Source organism: Poecilia reticulata, chromosome 16 (genome assembly GCF_904066995.2).
Source record: "Poecilia reticulata chromosome 16, P_reticulata-male-v2, whole genome shotgun sequence".
NCBI lineage: Eukaryota > Metazoa > Chordata > Actinopteri > Cyprinodontiformes > Poeciliidae > Poecilia > Poecilia reticulata.
In genome coordinates, this window is record NC_088845.1 from 15,142,115 (window position 1) to 15,164,704 (window position 22,590).

At 39.9% G+C, this 22,590-nt stretch overlaps 2 protein-coding genes and 2 long non-coding RNA genes across 5 annotated transcripts; all 4 read left to right on the forward strand.

Annotated features, from left to right (window-relative positions):
• The first annotated feature begins 3,496 nt into the window (after positions 1-3,496).
• Positions 3,497-5,305, forward strand: LOC145547686 (uncharacterized). Its single transcript, XR_014083989.1, has 5 exons — positions 3,497-3,748; positions 4,371-4,466; positions 4,777-4,914; positions 5,026-5,190; positions 5,271-5,305. It is a non-coding gene; the product is annotated as an uncharacterized LOC145547686 (long non-coding RNA).
• Position 5,306: 1 nt separating this feature from the next.
• LOC145547685 (uncharacterized) lies at positions 5,307-7,761 on the forward strand. 2 transcript variants are annotated; one of them, XM_081597491.1, is made up of 6 exons: positions 5,307-5,406; positions 5,675-5,768; positions 5,911-6,242; positions 6,312-6,477; positions 6,571-6,695; positions 6,997-7,761. In XM_081597491.1, exons 3-6 carry the CDS (start codon positions 6,177-6,179, stop codon positions 7,312-7,314), a joined length of 675 nt encoding a protein of 224 aa, XP_081453617.1. In that variant the 5' UTR covers positions 5,307-5,406; positions 5,675-5,768; positions 5,911-6,176; the 3' UTR covers positions 7,315-7,761. The 2 variants fall into 2 exon arrangements, with proteins under 2 accessions (XP_081453617.1, XP_081453618.1); XM_081597492.1 differs by lacking the exon at positions 5,307-5,406 and having other exon boundaries at positions 5,525-5,768.
• Positions 7,762-14,359: 6,598 nt separating this feature from the next.
• LOC145547687 (uncharacterized) lies at positions 14,360-16,348 on the forward strand. Its single transcript, XR_014083990.1, has 4 exons — positions 14,360-14,915; positions 15,538-15,633; positions 15,944-16,081; positions 16,193-16,348. It is a non-coding gene; the product is annotated as an uncharacterized LOC145547687 (long non-coding RNA).
• A 13-nt stretch (positions 16,349-16,361) lies between these two features.
• LOC145547688 (uncharacterized) lies at positions 16,362-18,931 on the forward strand. The gene is made up of 6 exons (XM_081597494.1): positions 16,362-16,574; positions 16,843-16,936; positions 17,081-17,412; positions 17,482-17,647; positions 17,741-17,865; positions 18,167-18,931. The coding sequence occupies exons 3-6, from the start codon at positions 17,347-17,349 to the stop codon at positions 18,482-18,484; spliced, it is 675 nt and encodes a 224-aa protein (XP_081453620.1). The 5' UTR covers positions 16,362-16,574; positions 16,843-16,936; positions 17,081-17,346; the 3' UTR covers positions 18,485-18,931.
• Positions 18,932-22,590: the final 3,659 nt, after the last annotated feature.

Genomic DNA, 22,590 nt, shown 5'->3' on the forward strand with positions numbered 1-22,590 from the left:
TGATCACTCACTCAGTTGTCATCCGTCTAATGCAATAAACATGAGCCTTTAATTAAATGAGTTAGTCAATATTTCTTTAGCAGTTTTTAAAGTCTAATTAAAGCTATTCGTGTCTGAAGATCACCCTACACTGCCACAAAGGAATCTGTTATTCAAACAAAAATGTTTCCTGTTTATAGAAATCTCACAAAAAGAAAAAAACAAAACCACAAAAACAGCATGTTGTTTTATTTATTTCTTAAAGATACAACTTACAACTACACTGTTATCTAACCTCCTCTTGGCTGCACCACATGACTTGCAGTAAATTAAAAAAAAAAAACTCTCTTCTGTTTAACTTCAGTTCATGTCCATGAACTTTCTGAAACCACTCTTGGCTTAAGAAAGAACATGATTATGAACAGACACATCATTTATTTGCACAAACACTCCTCAGTTTCAGCTCTCAGTCAGTCTGCCAAGGCTGCAGAGGGAAGCTGGCAGCCGCTGCTCAGCCTTGTGAGCTGCACTCAATCAACCTGCTGGAGGCGGCGGCCTTTACAAGAGCTTCACACTCTGCCAAACCAACATGTGGCTCAGGACATGGAAAATAATAAATAAATAAATAAATAAATAATAATAATAATAGATACGTGTAAACTCCTGTCCTCTATCGTCACTGGGACAGGACTGGACTGTAAGCAACTTCAAACTATTATAGTTATAGGTCAATTAAATTTAATTATTTTCAAAGCATCTAAATTAAAATAAGTCATTAAAAGCTTATATATTATATGAGTATATAGTTACACATTTTATAAACTAGTAGAATATTTTCTTTTTTGTTTTTACAAATATTGACAAAGCAACAAAAAGACAAAGTGGCTAAATTATCACAGATGACCTGCATTCACAGACCGTATATAAACACTGATGAAGATTTAAATATCTATTGCTATATATCTACATCATATTTCTATTTCACATGTCATATGACTATTAAAGGTTTAGTCACATGACAGATTGCTGTCAGTAAAAACAATGACCTGCTCTTACAGGCCCAGTCTTTCTCTGCTGCCCCCTCTCTTCCCTAGGGGGCAGTAGAGAACAACATGTAGGCGCTGGGAGGAAGAAGAGCGAGAAAAGTGTCCGGTTGTTGTGGGGAGCGCAGTGTGTTAGTTTTAGGGAAGTTAGCTGTTCGTTGTACTTGTTCAAAAGAGGAATAAAGTTCTTAAAGCATTCATCTGCCTCCTCCTTGCTTTTTCCCGCCAGGGGAGCAGAAACGATAGGAGCTTGTTAACAGCGAACGAGCCGAAATAGAGACCAGCCCGTTTAAAACCAGCCTCTGATTGGACTCTGAGCCTTTCAGAGTCCACACATCCGCCTTTTCATACACGTCCAAAGACCCGGACTAAAAATTCTCTTTTCATCCCGCATTGTGATGCTCGTAAATTAAGGAAGGATAACCTATCCTTAATGGCTTTTGTTTTTACGAGCATTTACCTGCGATCCAAGAAAATTATTAGTGACCAAATGACCGCAGAAGGCTTACATTCAAGGACTCTGCATCAGGCGGTCATTGACGTCAATCTGTGTCATGTGATTCGGGTTTTGATTTTGCCATTCGAGGATCACGTCACCAATGACTAGCTGAGCCAATCAGGTGAAGGTGACGCACAGACCTTATTACGTAGAGTATTTGAATGTAGGATTTCATATTTTTTTTAATGTAAAATTCTTATTTCATACTGCATTATGATGCTTGAACATTGAGAAAGGATAACCTATCTTTAATGGCTGTTGTTTTGCTTTGTTTTGTTGTGTGTGTGTTGTTTTTTAAAGCATTTACCTGCAAGACAAAGAAAATGATTAGTGACCAAATGATCGCAGAAGTCCTACATTCAAGGACTCTGTTTCAGGCGGTCATTGACGTCAATCTGTGACGTGGGATTCGGGTTTTGATTTTTCCATTCGAGGATCACGTCACCAAAGAACAGCTCAGCCAATCAGGTCCAAGTGACGCACAGACCCTATTACGTACAGTATTTGAATGTAGGATTTCATTTTTTTCAATGTAAAATTCTCTTTTCATCCTGCATTGTGATCCTCGACCATTAAGAAAGGATAACCTATCTTTAATGGCTTTTGTTTTTTTGTTTTGTTTGTTTGTTGTTGTTTTTTAAAGCATTTACCTGCAAGACAAAGAAAATGATTAGTGACCAAATGATCGCAGAAGTCCTACATTCAAGGACTCTGTTTCAGGCTTTCATTGACGTCAATCTGTGACGTGGGATTCGGGTTTTGAGTTTGCCATTCGAGGATCACGTCACCAAAGAACAGCTCAGCCAATCAGGTCCAAGTGACGCACAGACCTTATTACGTACAGTATTTGAATGTAGGATTTCATATTTTTTTTAATGTAAAATTCTTATTTCATACTGCATTATGATGCTTGAACATTGAGAAAGGATAACCTATCTTTAATGGCTGTTGTTTTGCTTTGTTTTGTTGTGTGTGTTTTGTTTTTTAAAGCATTTACCTGCAAGACAAAGAAAATGATTAGTGACCAAATGATCGCAGAAGTCCTACATTCAAGGACTCTGTTTCAGGCGGTCATTGACGTCAATCTGTGACGTGGGATTCGGGTTTTGATTTTGCCATTCGAGGATCACGTCACCAAAGAACAGCTCAGCCAATCAGGTCCAAGTGACGCACAGACCTTATTACGTACAGTATTTGAATGTAGGATTTCATATTTTTTTTTATTTAAAATTCTTATTTCATACTGCATTATGATGCTTGAACATTGAGAAAGGATAACCTATCTTTAATGGCTGTTGTTTTGCTTTGTTTTGTTTTGTTTGTTGTTGTTTTTTTAAAGCATTTACCTGCAAGACAAAGAAAATGATTAGTGACCAAATGATCGCAGAAGTCCTACATTCAAGGACTCTGTTTCAGGCTTTCATTGACGTCAATCTGTGACGTGGGATTCGGGTTTTGAGTTTGCCATTCGAGGATCACGTCACCAAAGAACAGCTCAGCCAATCAGGTCCAAGTGACGCACAGACCTTATTACGTACAGTATTTGAATGTAGGATTTCATTTTTTTCAATGTAAAATTCTTATTTCATCCTGCATTATGATGCTTGAACATTGAGAAAGGATAACCTATCTTTAATGGCTGTTGTTTTGCTTTGTTTTGTTGTGTGTGTTTTGTTTTTTAAAGCATTTACCTGCAAGACAAAGAAAATGATTAGTGACCAAATGATCGCAGAAGTCCTACATTCAAGGACTCTGTTTCAGGCGGTCATTGACGTCAATATGTGACGTGGGATTCGGGTTTTGATTTTGACATTCGAGGATCACGTCACCAATGACTAGCTGAGCCAATCAGGTGAAGGTGACGCACAGTCCTTATTACACCTACAGTATTTGAATGTATTTTTTCGTTTTTTTGTTTTAAATGTAATTATTTTCAAAGCATCTCAATTTAAATAAATCGTTAAAAGCTCATACACAGTAAAAATGCCAGTGTTAAAATCTCAGGTGTAGTGTTAAATAAAGAGTGTGAGTATTGTTTTAACATCACACAGCTTTAAAATAACACTGCCATTGTAACTTCCGTCATATTTGCGTTGTTAAATTGCAGTGTTAATTGGCTAGTGTTGCTTAATCCCCGCCTCTGCGTAACGGCTGCAGAGTACTTTCTACTTTCTGTCGTCTCGCCACCAGTCACTCGATCGGTACGGCTTCTTTTCGCACACTAAAGGTAAGCTAAATATCCATACATGACTATTGTTTCGTTGGAAATGTGCTTTTTAGTTTGTGACTTCAACAAATGCACTATATTTAACCTATTTTGCATGGAAAATTCACCAAATTCAAGGTCCCGCTGTTTTGCCAAATCTAGGCGAACGGTAAATTTGAATTCTGTTATATTTGATTGTCATTTTAAACCATGAATAAGTGGTATTATTTGAAATATTGGCGATAAAAAAAGCTAACATTGCAAACTGTTGGCCTCTGAGAGGATGTGGGGATTTTTTTTATTCCCTCGCGAAGTTGTTCGTTACGTCGAGCAATAAAGTGTTGCTAGGTAAGAGTAAAGCTAAACTTTTGAGAGGGAACGCAAAAGAGAGCGGAAAAAATCCCCATGTCCCCTAGAGGGCTCCGTAGACTATACCAGTAGCAAAGCAAGAGTGTAAAAAGCCACGTTACGGCTAGCCACTAGGGAAGCGGATTCTGGCTGGCTAGCTAGCTCAACACTCTAGCTAAGTCTCTATAGCTGACAGAGTTAACGTGTTCAAAGTGATAGTGGAAGTGATAAAGGGTTGGTTTAAAATATCTGTAAGGTGTCAAAACTTGGACCGTGTCCTTTTTTTGTTATGCAGAAATGCTGGTTCAAGTGGAGTATCAGACAGTCCAGAAATGGGTTCGGGTTCCAGTGACAGATTACTGCTACGATTACTTTAAATTCATGCACGAGGGTAAGTTGAGTACTAATTATGTTGTTGTGGCAGCTGCCATTAAATTAAGTTAGCTTAAGGTAGTTTCTTTATCTCAAATCAGATCCAGAATGCTTATTAATTACTTTCATAAAAATGGTTATGTCAAATTTTGGTAAACTGTCTGCCAACAATATGGGCAACATTGAAGATGTGCAATTTCAACCACCAGTTCATTGTGTGAAAATGTTATTTTAAATATTTTCTAATTATGAATGTAATTAGCCCTTACCAGTTCTAACCATATGCTATAAATTAGCATGTTAAGATGAGTACTTTTGTTTCCTTCCAGTTCATGCTAAATTCAGTTTGGCAAGTGAAATCTGTGTAGACCTGAAGGACTCTTTTGGAGTTGATGTGGATGCTGATATTTTTGATGAACTCCTGAGGTCTGCTACAGTATCTTTCAAAGTAGTCACTAAGCACTTTGGTAAGATTTAAAAACATTAAAACAATTGTTCCTTTTAATGCATTTTAAAAATATATAAATCAAAAGTTAATTTTAAGTTCTTTACTAATGAAGCTTCTAAACTTTATATAGTGGCCATCATTGATGAGAGTGAGGTAACAGACGCTTCCTTCAGTTCTGAAGATGGGTCAGTTGAGTCTCCAACCTCAAGCTCATCTTCTACAGTGATCACAGAGAACACTAAAGCACAGAGAAGACGACTGGCTGAAGGACCACCTGACAGTAAGATGGCAAAAGGTGTGAGTTGTCAAGATGGGAAATGGAATGATGATCCATTTTAAAATTCATAGCAGGATGACATGTGAAATCTGTTGCAGATTGTCTATGTAGCTCTGCACCAAAAACCAGGGGAGAAGATGTATTAAAAGAATAAAACAAAAACAAAAGTCTCTCTGATCCAACAAGAAGGAAACTTGTCAATATTTTAGTGGCGGATATGATCGAAAGTCCTGGGTATGTACCAATAAACCTCAGTCTGCTGATTGGGGGTCAGAATTTAACCTTGATATTTTTGACTGATGGTGCTTTTAAGAGTTAAACACATACATGTATGAAATCCATAGAAATGTTAGAATAATTTGAAAACACATAATTATAATGATTATTCAAATAATTTGTAATTACTGAGAATGAGTTTTCTATTCATAACCTTTGCTTAATTTGTGTGAGTTTGTTTAAACCCTATGTGAAATATGAATGTTTTTATGGAATTGTTTTTTAGGAGAGTCCCTGCTGTCAATGTCCGCATTACCTGTGCCCTGGGAATTGTCACCCTCTTTCCCAATTTGAAAAATAATTGCTCACCAACTGGCTACGTGAGTACCTGAAGATTCTCTTCTTGAGTCATTATCTATCTGGATTTCTTCCTCTTTTTTTTTTTTACAATGTCAATTACCTGTGTAATTGTCCTTTTGAACGCAATGTAATCGACATTTTGTGTCGTCTGTTCTGTGATAGGAGCATTTCTACGATCCTCAAAGTGGACAGGGCTACCTGGCCTATCGGTTGAAAACCATTCAGCGTAGCACTGCAAGTGACTTCAAGAGGAGCTTTAGGTGATGAGCTCATCAAGGTGGCCCGAAAACTCAGAGGGAGACCTCAACCATCTGATCAGCTGTTTGGTGATGGATGCAAAGAAGCAATGTCCACAATGAAGCATGCATCAAACCAGGATGTTAAGGAGAAAATGAAGGCAACATTTAAGCATAGACAGAATATGCTACATGATCTGGACCAGTCATCACTCATCACTGGATCACTTCCCAAGATTCTTGGATACACCAGGCTTGGTGAGAAGCTCTCAGATTTGATTAACTGAACTTTTGAATTGGGTTTTGATGGTATTTTTCTTCTGCTAGATTGAGCAGGACTTCATCATGCTCTTTGGAGAAGACATCTTGGAGAAGTTAATTGCAAGATGGCCAACGTTCTACAAACCGAAGGTCATCACTGTCAGCAAAAGCCTTCGACAGAGTGATCACCTGGATGACCTTCTGTCTGCTCAGGAGGAATCAACTGATTATGGTACATATTAATAGATAAATATGTTCAACAGTCTTTTCTATGTATACATTTTCATATGGTAATTCTACATGGTTTGTGTTATGATTTTATTAGAATGGGATAACAACTTGGCAGCCATTCTCCTGCTGGTTCATCTCTTGCCTCCAACCGCCAAAAGGAGGAAACATGTAAAAATTAGTGCAACTGAGGCGGCAGCTGATCGTGTTGTATGTTGTAAGGTATGTTTTTGACATGAATTGTGCTTCCCTTAAAGTAAATCAATCTCAGTTTTATAAACTGTATAATGTTAAATTATTATTTGCTGTTATTTGTATTATGAATTATGGGAGCATAATGGCACAAAGAATTGTATGAGCCCATTAGAAGCAATCTTTTCACTTAAGCTCACAACAGTTTCCTTGCAAGTCACATCCCCTTTTGTGGCATGTTCACAGCTAATGGAAGGTGAAAAGTGTTCTTAATTTGTTGCTTGAGAGAGACTAAAACTATTATTTCTAATGTGCTGTCTCTCAATCTTAGGTGGGGACAAGCATGGCGACATTTCTTGGCAAAGTTGGATCTGCACAGCCGTTCCTCCTCTGCGTTGGAGAAAAGAAGAGCAGTATTCAGAAGTTTTACATCATTCTGGATCAGAAGCCCATTCCTTGTGTGGCACAGACTGCAGTGGCTGCCTTCGATGAACTGTTTAAGGCGCACTTTGTGTTTGCCGTGTCCTACGATGCAGCCCTCCTCAACTTCTACACATTCGTCCAAACAACAGTTTATGGGATTGATGTGGCAACAACAAAGGAGAGCCCCAGAGTCAAGGAAATCAGAGTGAGAATTAACAACACTTAAATATATCAACATGTTACATTTGTAAGGTTCAGCACAGAAATTCTTGGAATCTTTTTCAGCATTTGAAATTTAGTCATTCTTTGTATCCAGGGCACAAATTGCATTTGAAATGCGGGGAACACAGCTGTTCACCTGTTTTTTACGCACATTCTGGGTTCAAGTAGCACTTGATGAAAGCACATGGAGACACTATTGCCATAGATTGTTTATGTGGACAATGTTGGTACAGATAGTGTTGAGACTGATGATCATCTGAATGCTTTCATAATAGAGATGATGTGTTTGCTGTTATTTGTGTCTTTGATCTGATATATTATCAGACTTATGACAGGCAGTTTTCAGCTGATAATGATGAAAGAACATATATTGTGCCCCACTGCTGTTTTGTATAAGCTGTGCATTGAAGGTCTGTAATACTGAAATGGGTTTAATAAAAGGTAAACTTTCCATTTCTGTGTATTGTTTTGAATATTTTCCCACTGGATTTGGTTGATATTGACACCTTGTGGGGTCAATCATTTACCTTTTTAACACCACATTGTTTTGTGATCAACACTACACTGGTGTTACTTTTAACATTATATTTTAACACTAACACTGTTGTTATGTTAATGTGACACTCGGTATTGTTTAAAATTAACAATGTCTGGTGTTAATTTAACAAAAAAATGGGTGTCAATCTTTTAACACTTTCGAAAGTGTTACTTTAACACCAGCTGACTTGGACACATATACACACTTTGTTGGTGTCAAAATTAACACTGTGGGTGTTAATTCAACACTGGAATTTTTACTGTGTACATTATGAGTATATAGTTATACATTTTATAAACTAGTGGAATATTTTCTTTTTTTTTTTTACAAATATTGAAAAGGCAACGAAAAGACAAAGTGGCTAAATTATCACAGATGACCTGCATTCAAAGACGGTATATAAATACTATGATGACGATTTAAATATTTATTGCTATATATCCACATCAAATTTCTATTTCACATGTCATATGACTATTAAAGGTTTAGTCACATGACAGATTGCTGTCAGTAAAAACAATGACCTGCTCTTACAGGCCCAGTCTTTCTCTGCTGCCCCCTCTCTTCCCTAGGGGGCAGTAGAGAACAACATGTAGGCGCTGGGAGGAAGAAGAGCGAGAAAAGTGTCCGGTTGTTGTGGGGAGCGCAGTGTGTTAGTTTTAGGGAAGTTAGCTGTTCGTTGTACTTGTTCAAAAGAGGAATAAAGTTCTTAAAGCATTCATCTGCCTCCTCCTTGCTTTTTCCCGCCAGGGGAGCAGAAACGATAGGAGCTTGTTAACAGCGAACGAGCCGAAATAGAGACCAGCCCGTTTAAAACCAGCCTCTGATTGGACTCTGAGCCTTTCAGAGTCCACACATCCGCCTTTTCATACACGTCCAAAGACCCGGACTAAAAATTCTCTTTTCATCCCGCATTGTGATGCTCGTAAATTAAGGAAGGATAACCTATCCTTAATGGCTTTTGTTTTTACGAGCATTTACCTGCGATCCAAGAAAATTATTAGTGACCAAATGACCGCAGAAGGCTTACATTCAAGGACTCTGCATCAGGCGGTCATTGACGTCAATCTGTGTCATGTGATTCGGGTTTTGATTTTGCCATTCGAGGATCACGTCACCAATGACTAGCTGAGCCAATCAGGTGAAGGTGACGCACAGACCTTATTACGTAGAGTATTTGAATGTAGGATTTCATTTTTTTTTAATGTAAAATTCTTATTTCATACTGCATTATGATGCTTGAACATTGAGAAAGGATAACCTATCTTTAATGGCTGTTGTTTTGCTTTGTTTTGTTGTGTGTGTGTTGTTTTTAAAGCATTTACCTGCAAGACAAAGAAAATGATTAGTGACCAAATGATCGCAGAAGTCCTACATTCAAGGACTCTGTTTCAGGCGGTCATTGACGTCAATCTGTGACGTGGGATTCGGGTTTTGAGTTTGCCATTCGAGGATCACGTCACCAAAGAACAGCTTGTCGTGTTAACAAAAGAGTGCGTTCAGTCCAACTGTATCATCGTGATTAGTTTATTTCGCATCACACCGACTCTCAGCATGGACATTCTCCAGCAATCAGCGTCACCTGTCTACTTAAGCCTGACGCGCCCCGTGATGTCATCACAGGTGGCCATTTGTAGTTTTAACCGTACATACCATTAACACCACATCTTCCCTCTCTAGAATCAATGGGTGGACTACCATTGATTCAACAGACCTTAGAGGATTATTCTGCCTCTGTAGCTGGAAGGTCTGTCTCTACCTAAGACTAGAAAACATTGTAAATAGAAATACACATTTAATCATTCCTAAACTTTAGCGTAACATGTACACAAATCATTTCATTCCCTTTGACTATAAATTCAGTCTATCAGGTTTCACGATCCGTCTCCCAAACCTGGTTCTAGGAGTAGGTGAAAGTTCAGGAAGATTCTGCTGTGTAGGTTCTTCGGAACTCTGTTGAGCTTGTTCTGGAGCCAGGTCCCCTTCCGGTACTTCTGGCTCTGTCGAAGGCTCCATGGCAACCAAATGACGACGATTTCGCCTAATTGATCCATGCGGTCCTTCCACAATATAAGAGCGTGGAGTCGAATGACTGGTAACCACTGCTCCACTTGTGCCTTGGTCTTTAATCCACACACCTTGTCCTGGAGTGAGTTTGCTAAGAACTCTTGCTCTGTGGCGTAAATCATATCTCTCTGCATCTTGTGTCCTCCTCTTTTTCTCTTTTTGAGCAACCATCCTACTATTCGGAAGAACTGGTGTCAATAAGGATGGAAGTGTTGGCACCGTCGTGCGAAGTCTTCTTCCCATAAGAAGCTCTGCTGGGCTATATCCATTCCAAAGTGGTGTTGCTCTATAGGCGAGTAAGGCGAGATATGGATCAGCTGCTTTCTTCAACAAGTTTTTCACCGTTTTAACAGCACGCTCAGCTTCCCCGTTACTTTGTGGGTATCTCGGGCTACTTGTGATATGGCGAAATCCATATAACTTTGCAAATGTAGCAAAAGCAGCACATGAAAACTGGGGACCGTTATCTGTGATCAATACTTCGGGAATACCATGACGTGCAAACACAGATTTCAAGTGGGGAATCACATCTGTTGACCTTGTGGGACTTAATTGAGCAATTTCCACAAATCTTGATGCATAGTCCACAACCAGAATATACGTTTTCCCTTGCAAAGTAAACAGATCAGCCCCAAGTTTTTGCCATGGTCTGTCTGGATACTGTGATGGCATCAGTGGCTCAATATGATTTACTTTCTCTCTGTTACAGGTGTGACACTTTAGAACCAGCTCTTTTAGCTGCTGGCTCAGTCCAGGCCACCACACTGACTGCTGCGCTCGTTCTCGACATTTCACCACTCCCTGATGTCCTTCATGTAGTCTCATGAGCACATCGTTTCTCATAGTGGAAGGAATAACAAGTCTTTCTCCTTTTAACAAAAGACCATCCTTCACTGTAAGAAATGCCTTTTCAGCCCAGTACAGTCTAAGTGCTGGTTCACTGTTGTAGTGTGTAGGCCATCCTCCTTCACATAGCTGCATCACCCGCATGCATATGCTGTCCCTTTTCAGCTCCTCTCTCAGCTCTTCAAGGTAGCTAGTGCTTGCAGGCAAGTTTTGTATCACACTGTCCACATAAATATTTGAGTCTTCAACCAACTTAGTTTCTGTTTCTGTTAAGTTTTCTGTCATGGGGGTACGTGACAGAGTGTCAGCTGTCCCCAGATGTTTCCCTGGCACATATGAGATGGAATAGGAATATCTCATGAGACGCATTCTAAAACGCTGAATGCGCGGTGGAAGGGCATCCAACCTCTGAGAACCCAACAGACTCACAAGTGGTTTATGATCAGTCTCCATTTGGAAATGTTTGCCAATGAGATAATTACTGAACCTTTCACAAGCCCAGGTAAGACTCAAAGCTTCTTTTTCCACTTGTGCATATCTCTGCTCAGTCTGTGTTAATGCTCGTGACACATATGCAACAGGTCTCCATTCTTGACCCCATTTTTGAAGCAGCACACTCCCCAGACCATAAGCTGATGCATCTGCTGAAACTTTGCATTCCCTGTTTGTGTCGTACATAGTTAACACTGGCGGGGATGAAAGCATCTCTTTCAGATCTTGAAATGCTTTGGCCTGATCAACTCCCCATATCCAGCAGTTTTTCTTAGACAAGAGATCCCTTAAAGGTTTGTCTCGCTCTGCTAACCGTGGAATAAACTTCCCCAGCTGGTTAACCATTCCAAGGAAGCTTCTTAACTCACTCACATCTCTTGGTTCTTTCATCTTTCTCACAGCTTCTGCTTTATTGGGATCCGGGCTAACTCCATTTGCAGAGATAACGTGGCCCAAAAATGTTACGGTGTGTTTTGAAAGATCACATTTATCGATGTTCAGTGTAATACCAGCGTCTTGAATCTTTTCAAGAACGATATGCAGACGAGCATCATGCTCCTTTTGTGTTCTCCCCCACACTAACACATCATCCATATGGCATACTACCCCATCTAGCCCCTCTGTGACCTCTGTCACCATTCTGTTTTGGAAATGCTCAGGGGCAGACGCTATACCAAAGGGTAGCCGCTTGAAATAATAACGACCAAAAGGAGTAATGAAGGTTGTATATTTTGCTGTTTCCTCAGTTAAAGGTATTTGCCAAAAGCCCATATTAGCATCTAATTTACTGAAAATTTTAGCTCCTCCCAGTTTACCGAGTGTTTCATCAACAGACGGAAGAATATACTTCTCTCTACACACAGACTCATTCAGCTTTGTGAGATCGACGCATATGCGTACAGCACCTGTCTTTTTGGGAACAACCACCATTCCTGAACACCATTCAGTGGGCTCCTCAATTCTGCTGATCACACCCATACTTTCCATGCGGGACAGTTCTTGCTTGACTTTGTCCATCAAAGGAAGTGGAATCCTTCTGGGTGTTTTTAATGAGAATGGTTGAGCTCCTGGTTTCAGTTTGATGGCATAAGGCTGTCTCACTTCTCCCAGACCACTACAGAGCTTTGGATAGCTAGCTTTCATTGTTTCAGCAGTTATCTCATTTAATCTAGCTACAAGCTCCAGTTTCTGAATGGCTGGCCTGCCCAAAAGTGCAGTCTGCAGATGTTTTATAATATATACACTTTCATGTATCACCTTGTCCCCTTTTCTCATTAACATCTCAACAACCCCCACAATGTCCAGTGCATTTCCCCCAGGTCCTAGCAGCTGTCTAGTGACTTTCTTCAGAATGGGAGAACTTGTATCTCTGTAGATGTCTTTAAACCTGGCATATGGCAGAACTGTAACATCGGCACCCGTATCAATCTTAAATGAAATAATTCGGTTATTTACTTCAACATCCACCTTCCAAGGTTCATCTCCGTTTGTAATGCTGCCTAAAAACAAAAAATCGTCTCTTTCCACAGCATGTACAGTCTTGAGCGTTCTACACACCCTCTTATAGTGTCCCTTTTTTCCACATAGATGACATTTTTCCCCATTAGCTGGACAGTCACGTTTGGGATGGGATGGAGAACCACCGCACTTATAACACTGCAGAACCTCTCTTTTTGCACTTATAGCAGTGTGCATCTTGGGTCGATATTTAGTCTTACGAGGCTTAACACCGCTTTCATACACTCTGTCGACAGATTTGCCATTTTCCGTTTCTGATCTAGCATCAGTACGCAGGCAGGACTGCTGCCGTTTCACCTCTTCACTTTGTCTTGCTGAAGTAATGGCCTTTTCTAATGTCAAATCTGGATCGAGTTGCATACGTTCCGATAACCTTTTATCTTGAAGTCCCACCACCAGTCTATCGCGAATCAGTTCATCATGTAGCGCTCCATACGTACAATGTTCTGCTAGCGCATACAGTGAAGTAACAAAGGCATCCACGGTTTCATGCTCTTCTTGTTTGCGCATGTTAAACCGGGCTCGCTCATAAATAACATTTTTCTTGACAACGAAGAAAGCTTGAAAACCCTCACGAACTCCTTGATACGTGTTCCTGTCAGCGTCAGATAACGCTAATCCCCGCAGAACATCGTCAGCTTCGTCTCCCATGCAATAAATGAGCGTGTTAACTTGATTCTCCTCAGAACTGGAGTTCAGGTTACTTGCCAGACGAAACCGTTCGAATCGCCGTATCCACTTGGACCCCTCCTGCGGCTTTGTGAAGTCGAAAGACTCTGGCGGCTGGATACTGAACGTTGCAGATGGACCCGCAGAACCAACTCTCTGTGCGTCGTCCTCAGCCATGTCTCCGGTAGCCGAATAAAGTTACAGCCTCACGACGATTTACAGCGCCACTCCTGACACCATGTCGTGTTAACAAAAGAGTGCGTTCAGTCCAACTGTATCATCGTGATTAGTTTATTTCGCATCACACCGACTCTCAGCATGGACATTCTCCAGCAATCAGCGTCACCTGTCTACTTAAGCCTGACGCGCCCCGTGATGTCATCACAGGTGGCCATTTGTAGTTTTAACCGTACATACCAGGTCCAAGTGACGCACAGACCCTATTACGTACAGTATTTGAATGTAGGATTTCATTTTTTTCAATGTAAAATTCTCTTTTCATCCTGCATTGTGATCCTCGACCATTAAGAAAGGATAACCTATCTTTAATGGCTTTTGTTTTTTGTTTTGTTTGTTGTTGTTTTTTAAAGCATTTACCTGCAAGACAAAGAAAATGATTAGTGACCAAATGATCGCAGAAGTCCTACATTCAAGGACTCTGTTTCAGGCGGTCATTGACGTCAATCTGTGACGTGGGATTCGGGTTTTGATTTTGCCATTCGAGGATCACGTCACCAAAGAACAGCTCAGCCAATCAGGTCCAAGTGACGCACAGACCTTATTACGTACAGTATTTGAATGTAGGATTTCATATTTTTTTTAATGTAAAATTCTTATTTCATACTGCATTATGATGCTTGAACATTGAGAAAGGATAACCTATCTTTAATGGCTTTTGTTTTTTTGTTTTGTTTGTTGTTGTTTTTTTAAAGCATTTACCTGCAAGACAAAGAAAATGATTAGTGACCAAATGATCGCAGAAGTCCTACATTCAAGGACTCTGTTTCAGGAGGTCATTGACGTCAATCTGTGACGTGGGATTCGGGTTTTGATTTTGCCATTCGAGGATCACGTCACCAATGACTAGCTGAGCCAATCAGGTGAAGGTGACGCACAGTCCTTATTACACCTACAGTATTTGAATGTATTTTTTCGTTTTTTTGTTTTAAATGTAATTATTTTCAAAGCATCTCAATTTAAATAAGTCGTTAAAAGCTTATACACAGTAAAAATGCCAGTGTTAAAATCTCAGGTGTAGTGTTAAATAAAGAGTGTGAGTGTTGTTTTAACATCACACAGCTTTAAAATAACACTGCCATTGTAACTTCCGTCATATTTGCGTTGTTAAATTGCAGTGTTAATTGGCTAGTGTTGCTTAATCCCCGCCTCTGCGTAACGGCTGCAGAGTACTTTCTACTTTCTGTCGTCTCGCCACCAGTCACTCGATCGGTACGGCTTCTTTTCGCACACTAAAGGTAAGCTAAATATCCATACATGACTATTGTTTCGTTGGAAATGTGCTTTTTAGTTTGTGACTTCAACAAATGCACTATATTTAACCTATTTTGCATGGAAAATTCACCAAATTCAAGGTCCCGCTGTTTTGCCAAATCTAGGCGAACGGTAAATTTGAATTCTGTTATATTTGATTGTCATTTTAAACCATGAATAAGTGGTATTATTTGAAATATTGGCGATAAAAAAAGCTAACATTGCAAACTGTTGGCCTCTGAGAGGATGTGGGGATTTTTTTTATTCCCTCGCGAAGTTGTTCGTTACGTCGAGCAATAAAGTGTTGCTAGGTAAGAGTAAAGCTAAACTTTTGAGAGGGAACGCAAAAGAGAGCGGAAAAAATCCCCATGTCCCCTAGAGGGCTCCGTAGACTATACCAGTAGCAAAGCAAGAGTGTAAAAAGCCACGTTACGGCTAGCCACTAGGGAAGCGGATTCTGGCTGGCTAGCTAGCTCAACACTCTAGCTAAGTCTCTATAGCTGACAGAGTTAACGTGTTCAAAGTGATAGTGGAAGTGATAAAGGGTTGGTTTAAAATATCTGTAAGGTGTCAAAACTTGGACCGTGTCCTTTTTTTGTTATGCAGAAATGCTGGTTCAAGTGGAGTATCAGACAGTCCAGAAATGGGTTCGGGTTCCAGTGACAGATTACTGCTACGATTACTTTAAATTCATGCACGAGGGTAAGTTGAGTACTAATTATGTTGTTGTGGCAGCTGCCATTAAATTAAGTTAGCTTAAGGTAGTTTCTTTATCTCAAATCAGATCCAGAATGCTTATTAATTACTTTCATAAAAATGGTTATGTCAAATTTTGGTAAACTGTCTGCCAACAATATGGGCAACATTGAAGATGTGCAATTTCAACCACCAGTTCATTGTGTGAAAATGTTATTTTAAATATTTTCTAATTATGAATGTAATTAGCCCTTACCAGTTCTAACCATATGCTATAAATTAGCATGTTAAGATGAGTACTTTTGTTTCCTTCCAGTTCATGCTAAATTCAGTTTGGCAAGTGAAATCTGTGTAGACCTGAATGACTCTTTTGGAGTTGATGTGGATGCTGATATTTTTGATGAACTCCTGAGGTCTGCTACAGTATCTTTCAAAGTAGTCACTAAGCACTTTGGTAAGATTTAAAAACATTAAAACAATTGTTCCTTTTAATGCATTTTAAAAATATATAAATCAAAAGTTAATTTTAAGTTCTTTACTAATGAAGCTTCTAAACTTTATATAGTGGCCATCATTGATGAGAGTGAGGTAACAGACGCTTCCTTCAGTTCTGAAGATGGGTCAGTTGAGTCTCCAACCTCAAGCTCATCTTCTACAGTGATCACAGAGAACACTAAAGCACAGAGAAGACGACTGGCTGAAGGACCACCTGACAGTAAGATGGCAACAGGTGTGAGTTGTCAAGATGGGAAATGGAATGATGATCCATTTTAAAATTCATAGCAGGATGACATGTGAAATCTGTTGCAGATTGTCTATGTAGCTCTGCACCAAAAACCAGGGGGAGAAGATGTATTAAAAGAATAAAACAAAAACAAAAGTCTCTCTGATCCAACAAGAAGGAAACTTGTCAATATTTTAGTGGCGGATATGATCGAAAGTCCTGGGTATGTACCAATAAACCTCAGTCTGCTGATTGGGGGTCAGAATTTAACCTTGATATTTTTGACTGATGGTGCTTTTAAGAGTTAAACACATACATGTATGAAATCCATAGAAATGTTAGAATAATTTGAAAACACATAATTATAATGATTATTCAAATAATTTGTAATTACTGAGAATGAGTTTTCTATTCATAACCTTTGCTTAATTTGTGTGAGTTTGTTTAAACCCTATGTGAAATATGAATGTTTTTATGGAATTGTTTTTTAGGAGAGTCCCTGCTGTCAATGTCCGCATTACCTGTGCCCTGGGAATTGTCACCCTCTTTCCCAATTTGAAAAATAATTGCTCACCAACTGGCTACGTGAGTACCTGAAGATTCTCTTCTTGAGTCATTATCTATCTGGATTTCTTCCTCTTTTTTTTTTTTTTACAATGTCAATTACCTGTGTAATTGTCCTTTTGAACGCAATGTAATCGACATTTTGTGTCGTCTGTTCTGTGATAGGAGCATTTCTACGATCCTCAAAGTGGACAGGGCTACCTGGCCTATCGGTTGAAAACCATTCAGCGTAGCACTGCAAGTGACTTCAAGAGGAGCTTTAGGTGATGAGCTCATCAAGGTGGCCCGAAAACTCAGAGGGAGACCTCAACCATCTGATCAGCTGTTTGGTGATGGATGCAAAGAAGCAATGTCCACAATGAAGCATGCATCAAACCAGGATGTTAAGGAGAAAATGAAGGCAACATTTAAGCATAGACAGAATATGCTACATGATCTGGACCAGTCATCACTCATCACTGGATCACTTCCCAAGATTCTTGGATACACCAGGCTTGGTGAGAAGCTCTCAGATTTGATTAACTGAACTTTTGAATTGGGTTTTGATGGTATTTTTCTTCTGCTAGATTGAGCAGGACTTCATCATGCTCTTTGGAGAAGACATCTTGGAGAAGTTAATTGCAAGATGGCCAACGTTCTACAAACCGAAGGTCATCACTGTCAGCAAAAGCCTTCGACAGAGTGATCACCTGGATGACCTTCTGTCTGCTCAGGAGGAATCAACTGATTATGGTACATATTAATAGATAAATATGTTCAACAGTCTTTTCTATGTATACATTTTCATATGGTAATTCTACATGGTTTGTGTTATGATTTTATTAGAATGGGATAACAACTTGGCAGCCATTCTCCTGCTGGTTCATCTCTTGCCTCCAACCGCCAAAAGGAGGAAACATGTAAAAATTAGTGCAACTGAGGCGGCAGCTGATCGTGTTGTATGTTGTAAGGTATGTTTTTGACATGAATTGTGCTTCCCTTAAAGTAAATCAATCTCAGTTTTATAAACTGTATAATGTTAAATTATTATTTGCTGTTATTTGTATTATGAATTATGGGAGCATAATGGCACAAAGAATTGTATGAGCCCATTAGAAGCAATCTTTTCACTTAAGCTCACAACAGTTTCCTTGCAAGTCACATCCCCTTTTGTGGCATGTTCACAGCTAATGGAAGGTGAAAAGTGTTCTTAATTTGTTGCTTGAGAGAGACTAAAACTATTATTTCTAATGTGCTGTCTCTCAATCTTAGGTGGGGACAAGCATGGCGACATTTCTTGGCAAACTTGGATCTGCACAGCCGTTCCTCCTCTGCGTTGGAGAAAAGAAGAGCAGTATTCAGAAGTTTTACATCATTCTGGATCAGAAGCCCATTCCTTGTGTGGCACAGACTGCAGTGGCTGCCTTCGATGAACTGTTTAAGGCGCACTTTGTGTTTGCCGTGTCCTACGATGCAGCCCTCCTCAACTTCTACACATTCGTCCAAACAACAGTTTATGGGATTGATGTGGCAACAACAAAGGAGAGCCCCAGAGTCAAGGAAATCAGAGTGAGAATTAACAACACTTAAATATATCAACATGTTACATTTGTAAGGTTCAGCACAGAAATTCTTGGAATCTTTTTCAGCATTTGAAATTTAGTCATTCTTTGTATCCAGGGCACAAATTGCATTTGAAATGCGGGGAACACAGCTGTTCACCTGTTTTTTACGCACATTCTGGGTTCAAGTAGCACTTGATGAAAGCACATGGAGACACTATTGCCATAGATTGTTTATGTGGACAATGTTGGTACAGATAGTGTTGAGACTGATGATCATCTGAATGCTTTCATAATAGAGATGATGTGTTTGCTGTTATTTGTGTCTTTGATCTGATATATTATCAGACTTATGACAGGCAGTTTTCAGCTGATAATGATGAAAGAACATATATTGTGCCCCACTGCTGTTTTGTATAAGCTGTGCATTGAAGGTCTGTAATACTGAAATGGGTTTAATAAAAGGTAAACTTTCCATTTCTGTGTATTGTTTTGAATATTTTCCCACTGGATTTGGTTGATATTGACACCTTGTGGGGTCAATCATTTACCTTTTTAACACCACATTGTTTTGTGATCAACACTACACTGGTGTTACTTTTAACATTATATTTTAACACTAACACTGTTGTTATGTTAATGTGACACTCGGTATTGTTTAAAATTAACAATGTCTGGTGTTAATTTAACAAAAAAATGGGTGTCAATCTTTTAACACTTTCGAAAGTGTTACTTTAACACCAGCTGACTTGGACACATATACACACTTTGTTGGTGTCAAAATTAACACTGTGGGTGTTAATTCAACACTGGAATTTTTACTGTGTACATTATGAGTATATAGTTATACATTTTATAAACTAGTGGAATATTTTTTTTTTTTTTTACAAATATTGAAAAGGCAACGAAAAGACAAAGTGGCTAAATTATCACAGATGACCTGCATTCAAAGACGGTATATAAATACTATGATGACGATTTAAATATTTATTGCTATATATCCACATCAAATTTCTATTTCACATGTCATATGACTATTAAAGGTTTAGTCACATGACAGATTGCTGTCAGTAAAAACAATGACCTGCTCTTACAGGCCCAGTCTTTCTCTGCTGCCCCCTCTCTTCCCTAGGGGGCAGTAGAGAACAACATGTAGGCGCTGGGAGGAAGAAGAGCGAGAAAAGTGTCCGGTTGTTGTGGGGAGCGCAGTGTGTTAGTTTTAGGGAAGTTAGCTGTTCGTTGTACTTGTTCAAAAGAGGAATAAAGTTCTTAAAGCATTCATCTGCCTCCTCCTTGCTTTTTCCCGCCAGGGGAGCAGAAACGATAGGAGCTTGTTAACAGCGAACGAGCCGAAATAGAGACCAGCCCGTTTAAAACCAGCCTCTGATTGGACTCTGAGCCTTTCAGAGTCCACACATCCGCCTTTTCATACACGTCCAAAGACCCGGACTAAAAATTCTCTTTTCATCCCGCATTGTGATGCTCGTAAATTAAGGAAGGATAACCTATCCTTAATGGCTTTTGTTTTTACGAGCATTTACCTGCGATCCAAGAAAATTATTAGTGACCAAATGACCGCAGAAGGCTTACATTCAAGGACTCTGCATCAGGCGGTCATTGACGTCAATCTGTGTCATGTGATTCGGGTTTTGATTTTGCCATTCGAGGATCACGTCACCAATGACTAGCTGAGCCAATCAGGTGAAGGTGACGCACAGACCTTATTACGTAGAGTATTTGAATGTAGGATTTCATTTTTTTTTAATGTAAAATTCTTATTTCATACTGCATTATGATGCTTGAACATTGAGAAAGGATAACCTATCTTTAATGGCTGTTGTTTTGCTTTGTTTTGTTGTGTGTGTGTTGTTTTTTAAAGCATTTACCTGCAAGACAAAGAAAATGATTAGTGACCAAATGATCGCAGAAGTCCTACATTCAAGGACTCTGTTTCAGGCGGTCATTGACGTCAATCTGTGACGTGGGATTCGGGTTTTGAGTTTGCCATTCGAGGATCACGTCACCAAAGAACAGCTTGTCGTGTTAACAAAAGAGTGCGTTCAGTCCAACTGTATCATCGTGATTAGTTTATTTCGCATCACACCGACTCTCAGCATGGACATTCTCCAGCAATCAGCGTCACCTGTCTACTTAAGCCTGACGCGCCCCGTGATGTCATCACAGGTGGCCATTTGTAGTTTTAACCGTACATACCATTAACACCACATCTTCCCTCTCTAGAATCAATGGGTGGACTACCATTGATTCAACAGACCTTAGAGGATTATTCTGCCTCTGTAGCTGGAAGGTCTGTCTCTACCTAAGACTAGAAAACATTGTAAATAGAAATACACATTTAATCATTCCTAAACTTTAGCGTAACATGTACACAAATCATTTCATTCCCTTTGACTATAAATTCAGTCTATCAGGTTTCACGATCCGTCTCCCAAACCTGGTTCTAGGAGTAGGTGAAAGTTCAGGAAGATTCTGCTGTGTAGGTTCTTCGGAACTCTGTTGAGCTTGTTCTGGAGCCAGGTCCCCTTCCGGTACTTCTGGCTCTGTCGAAGGCTCCATGGCAACCAAATGACGACGATTTCGCCTAATTGATCCATGCGGTCCTTCCACAATATAAGAGCGTGGAGTCGAATGACTGGTAACCACTGCTCCACTTGTGCCTTGGTCTTTAATCCACACACCTTGTCCTGGAGTGAGTTTGCTAAGAACTCTTGCTCTGTGGCGTAAATCATATCTCTCTGCATCTTGTGTCCTCCTCTTTTTCTCTTTTTGAGCAACCATCCTACTATTCGGAAGAACTGGTGTCAATAAGGATGGAAGTGTTGGCACCGTCGTGCGAAGTCTTCTTCCCATAAGAAGCTCTGCTGGGCTATATCCATTCCAAAGTGGTGTTGCTCTATAGGCGAGTAAGGCGAGATATGGATCAGCTGCTTTCTTCAACAAGTTTTTCACCGTTTTAACAGCACGCTCAGCTTCCCCGTTACTTTGTGGGTATCTCGGGCTACTTGTGATATGGCGAAATCCATATAACTTTGCAAATGTAGCAAAAGCAGCACATGAAAACTGGGGACCGTTATCTGTGATCAATACTTCGGGAATACCATGACGTGCAAACACAGATTTCAAGTGGGGAATCACATCTGTTGACCTTGTGGGACTTAATTGAGCAATTTCCACAAATCTTGATGCATAGTCCACAACCAGAATATACGTTTTCCCTTGCAAAGTAAACAGATCAGCCCCAAGTTTTTGCCATGGTCTGTCTGGATACTGTGATGGCATCAGTGGCTCAATATGATTTACTTTCTCTCTGTTACAGGTGTGACACTTTAGAACCAGCTCTTTTAGCTGCTGGCTCAGTCCAGGCCACCACACTGACTGCTGCGCTCGTTCTCGACATTTCACCACTCCCTGATGTCCTTCATGTAGTCTCATGAGCACATCGTTTCTCATAGTGGAAGGAATAACAAGTCTTTCTCCTTTTAACAAAAGACCATCCTTCACTGTAAGAAATGCCTTTTCAGCCCAGTACAGTCTAAGTGCTGGTTCACTGTTGTAGTGTGTAGGCCATCCTCCTTCACATAGCTGCATCACCCGCATGCATATGCTGTCCCTTTTCAGCTCCTCTCTCAGCTCTTCAAGGTAGCTAGTGCTTGCAGGCAAGTTTTGTATCACACTGTCCACATAAATATTTGAGTCTTCAACCAACTTAGTTTCTGTTTCTGTTAAGTTTTCTGTCATGGGGGTACGTGACAGAGTGTCAGCTGTCCCCAGATGTTTCCCTGGCACATATGAGATGGAATAGGAATATCTCATGAGACGCATTCTAAAACGCTGAATGCGCGGTGGAAGGGCATCCAACCTCTGAGAACCCAACAGACTCACAAGTGGTTTATGATCAGTCTCCATTTGGAAATGTTTGCCAATGAGATAATTACTGAACCTTTCACAAGCCCAGGTAAGACTCAAAGCTTCTTTTTCCACTTGTGCATATCTCTGCTCAGTCTGTGTTAATGCTCGTGACACATATGCAACAGGTCTCCATTCTTGACCCCATTTTTGAAGCAGCACACTCCCCAGACCATAAGCTGATGCATCTGCTGAAACTTTGCATTC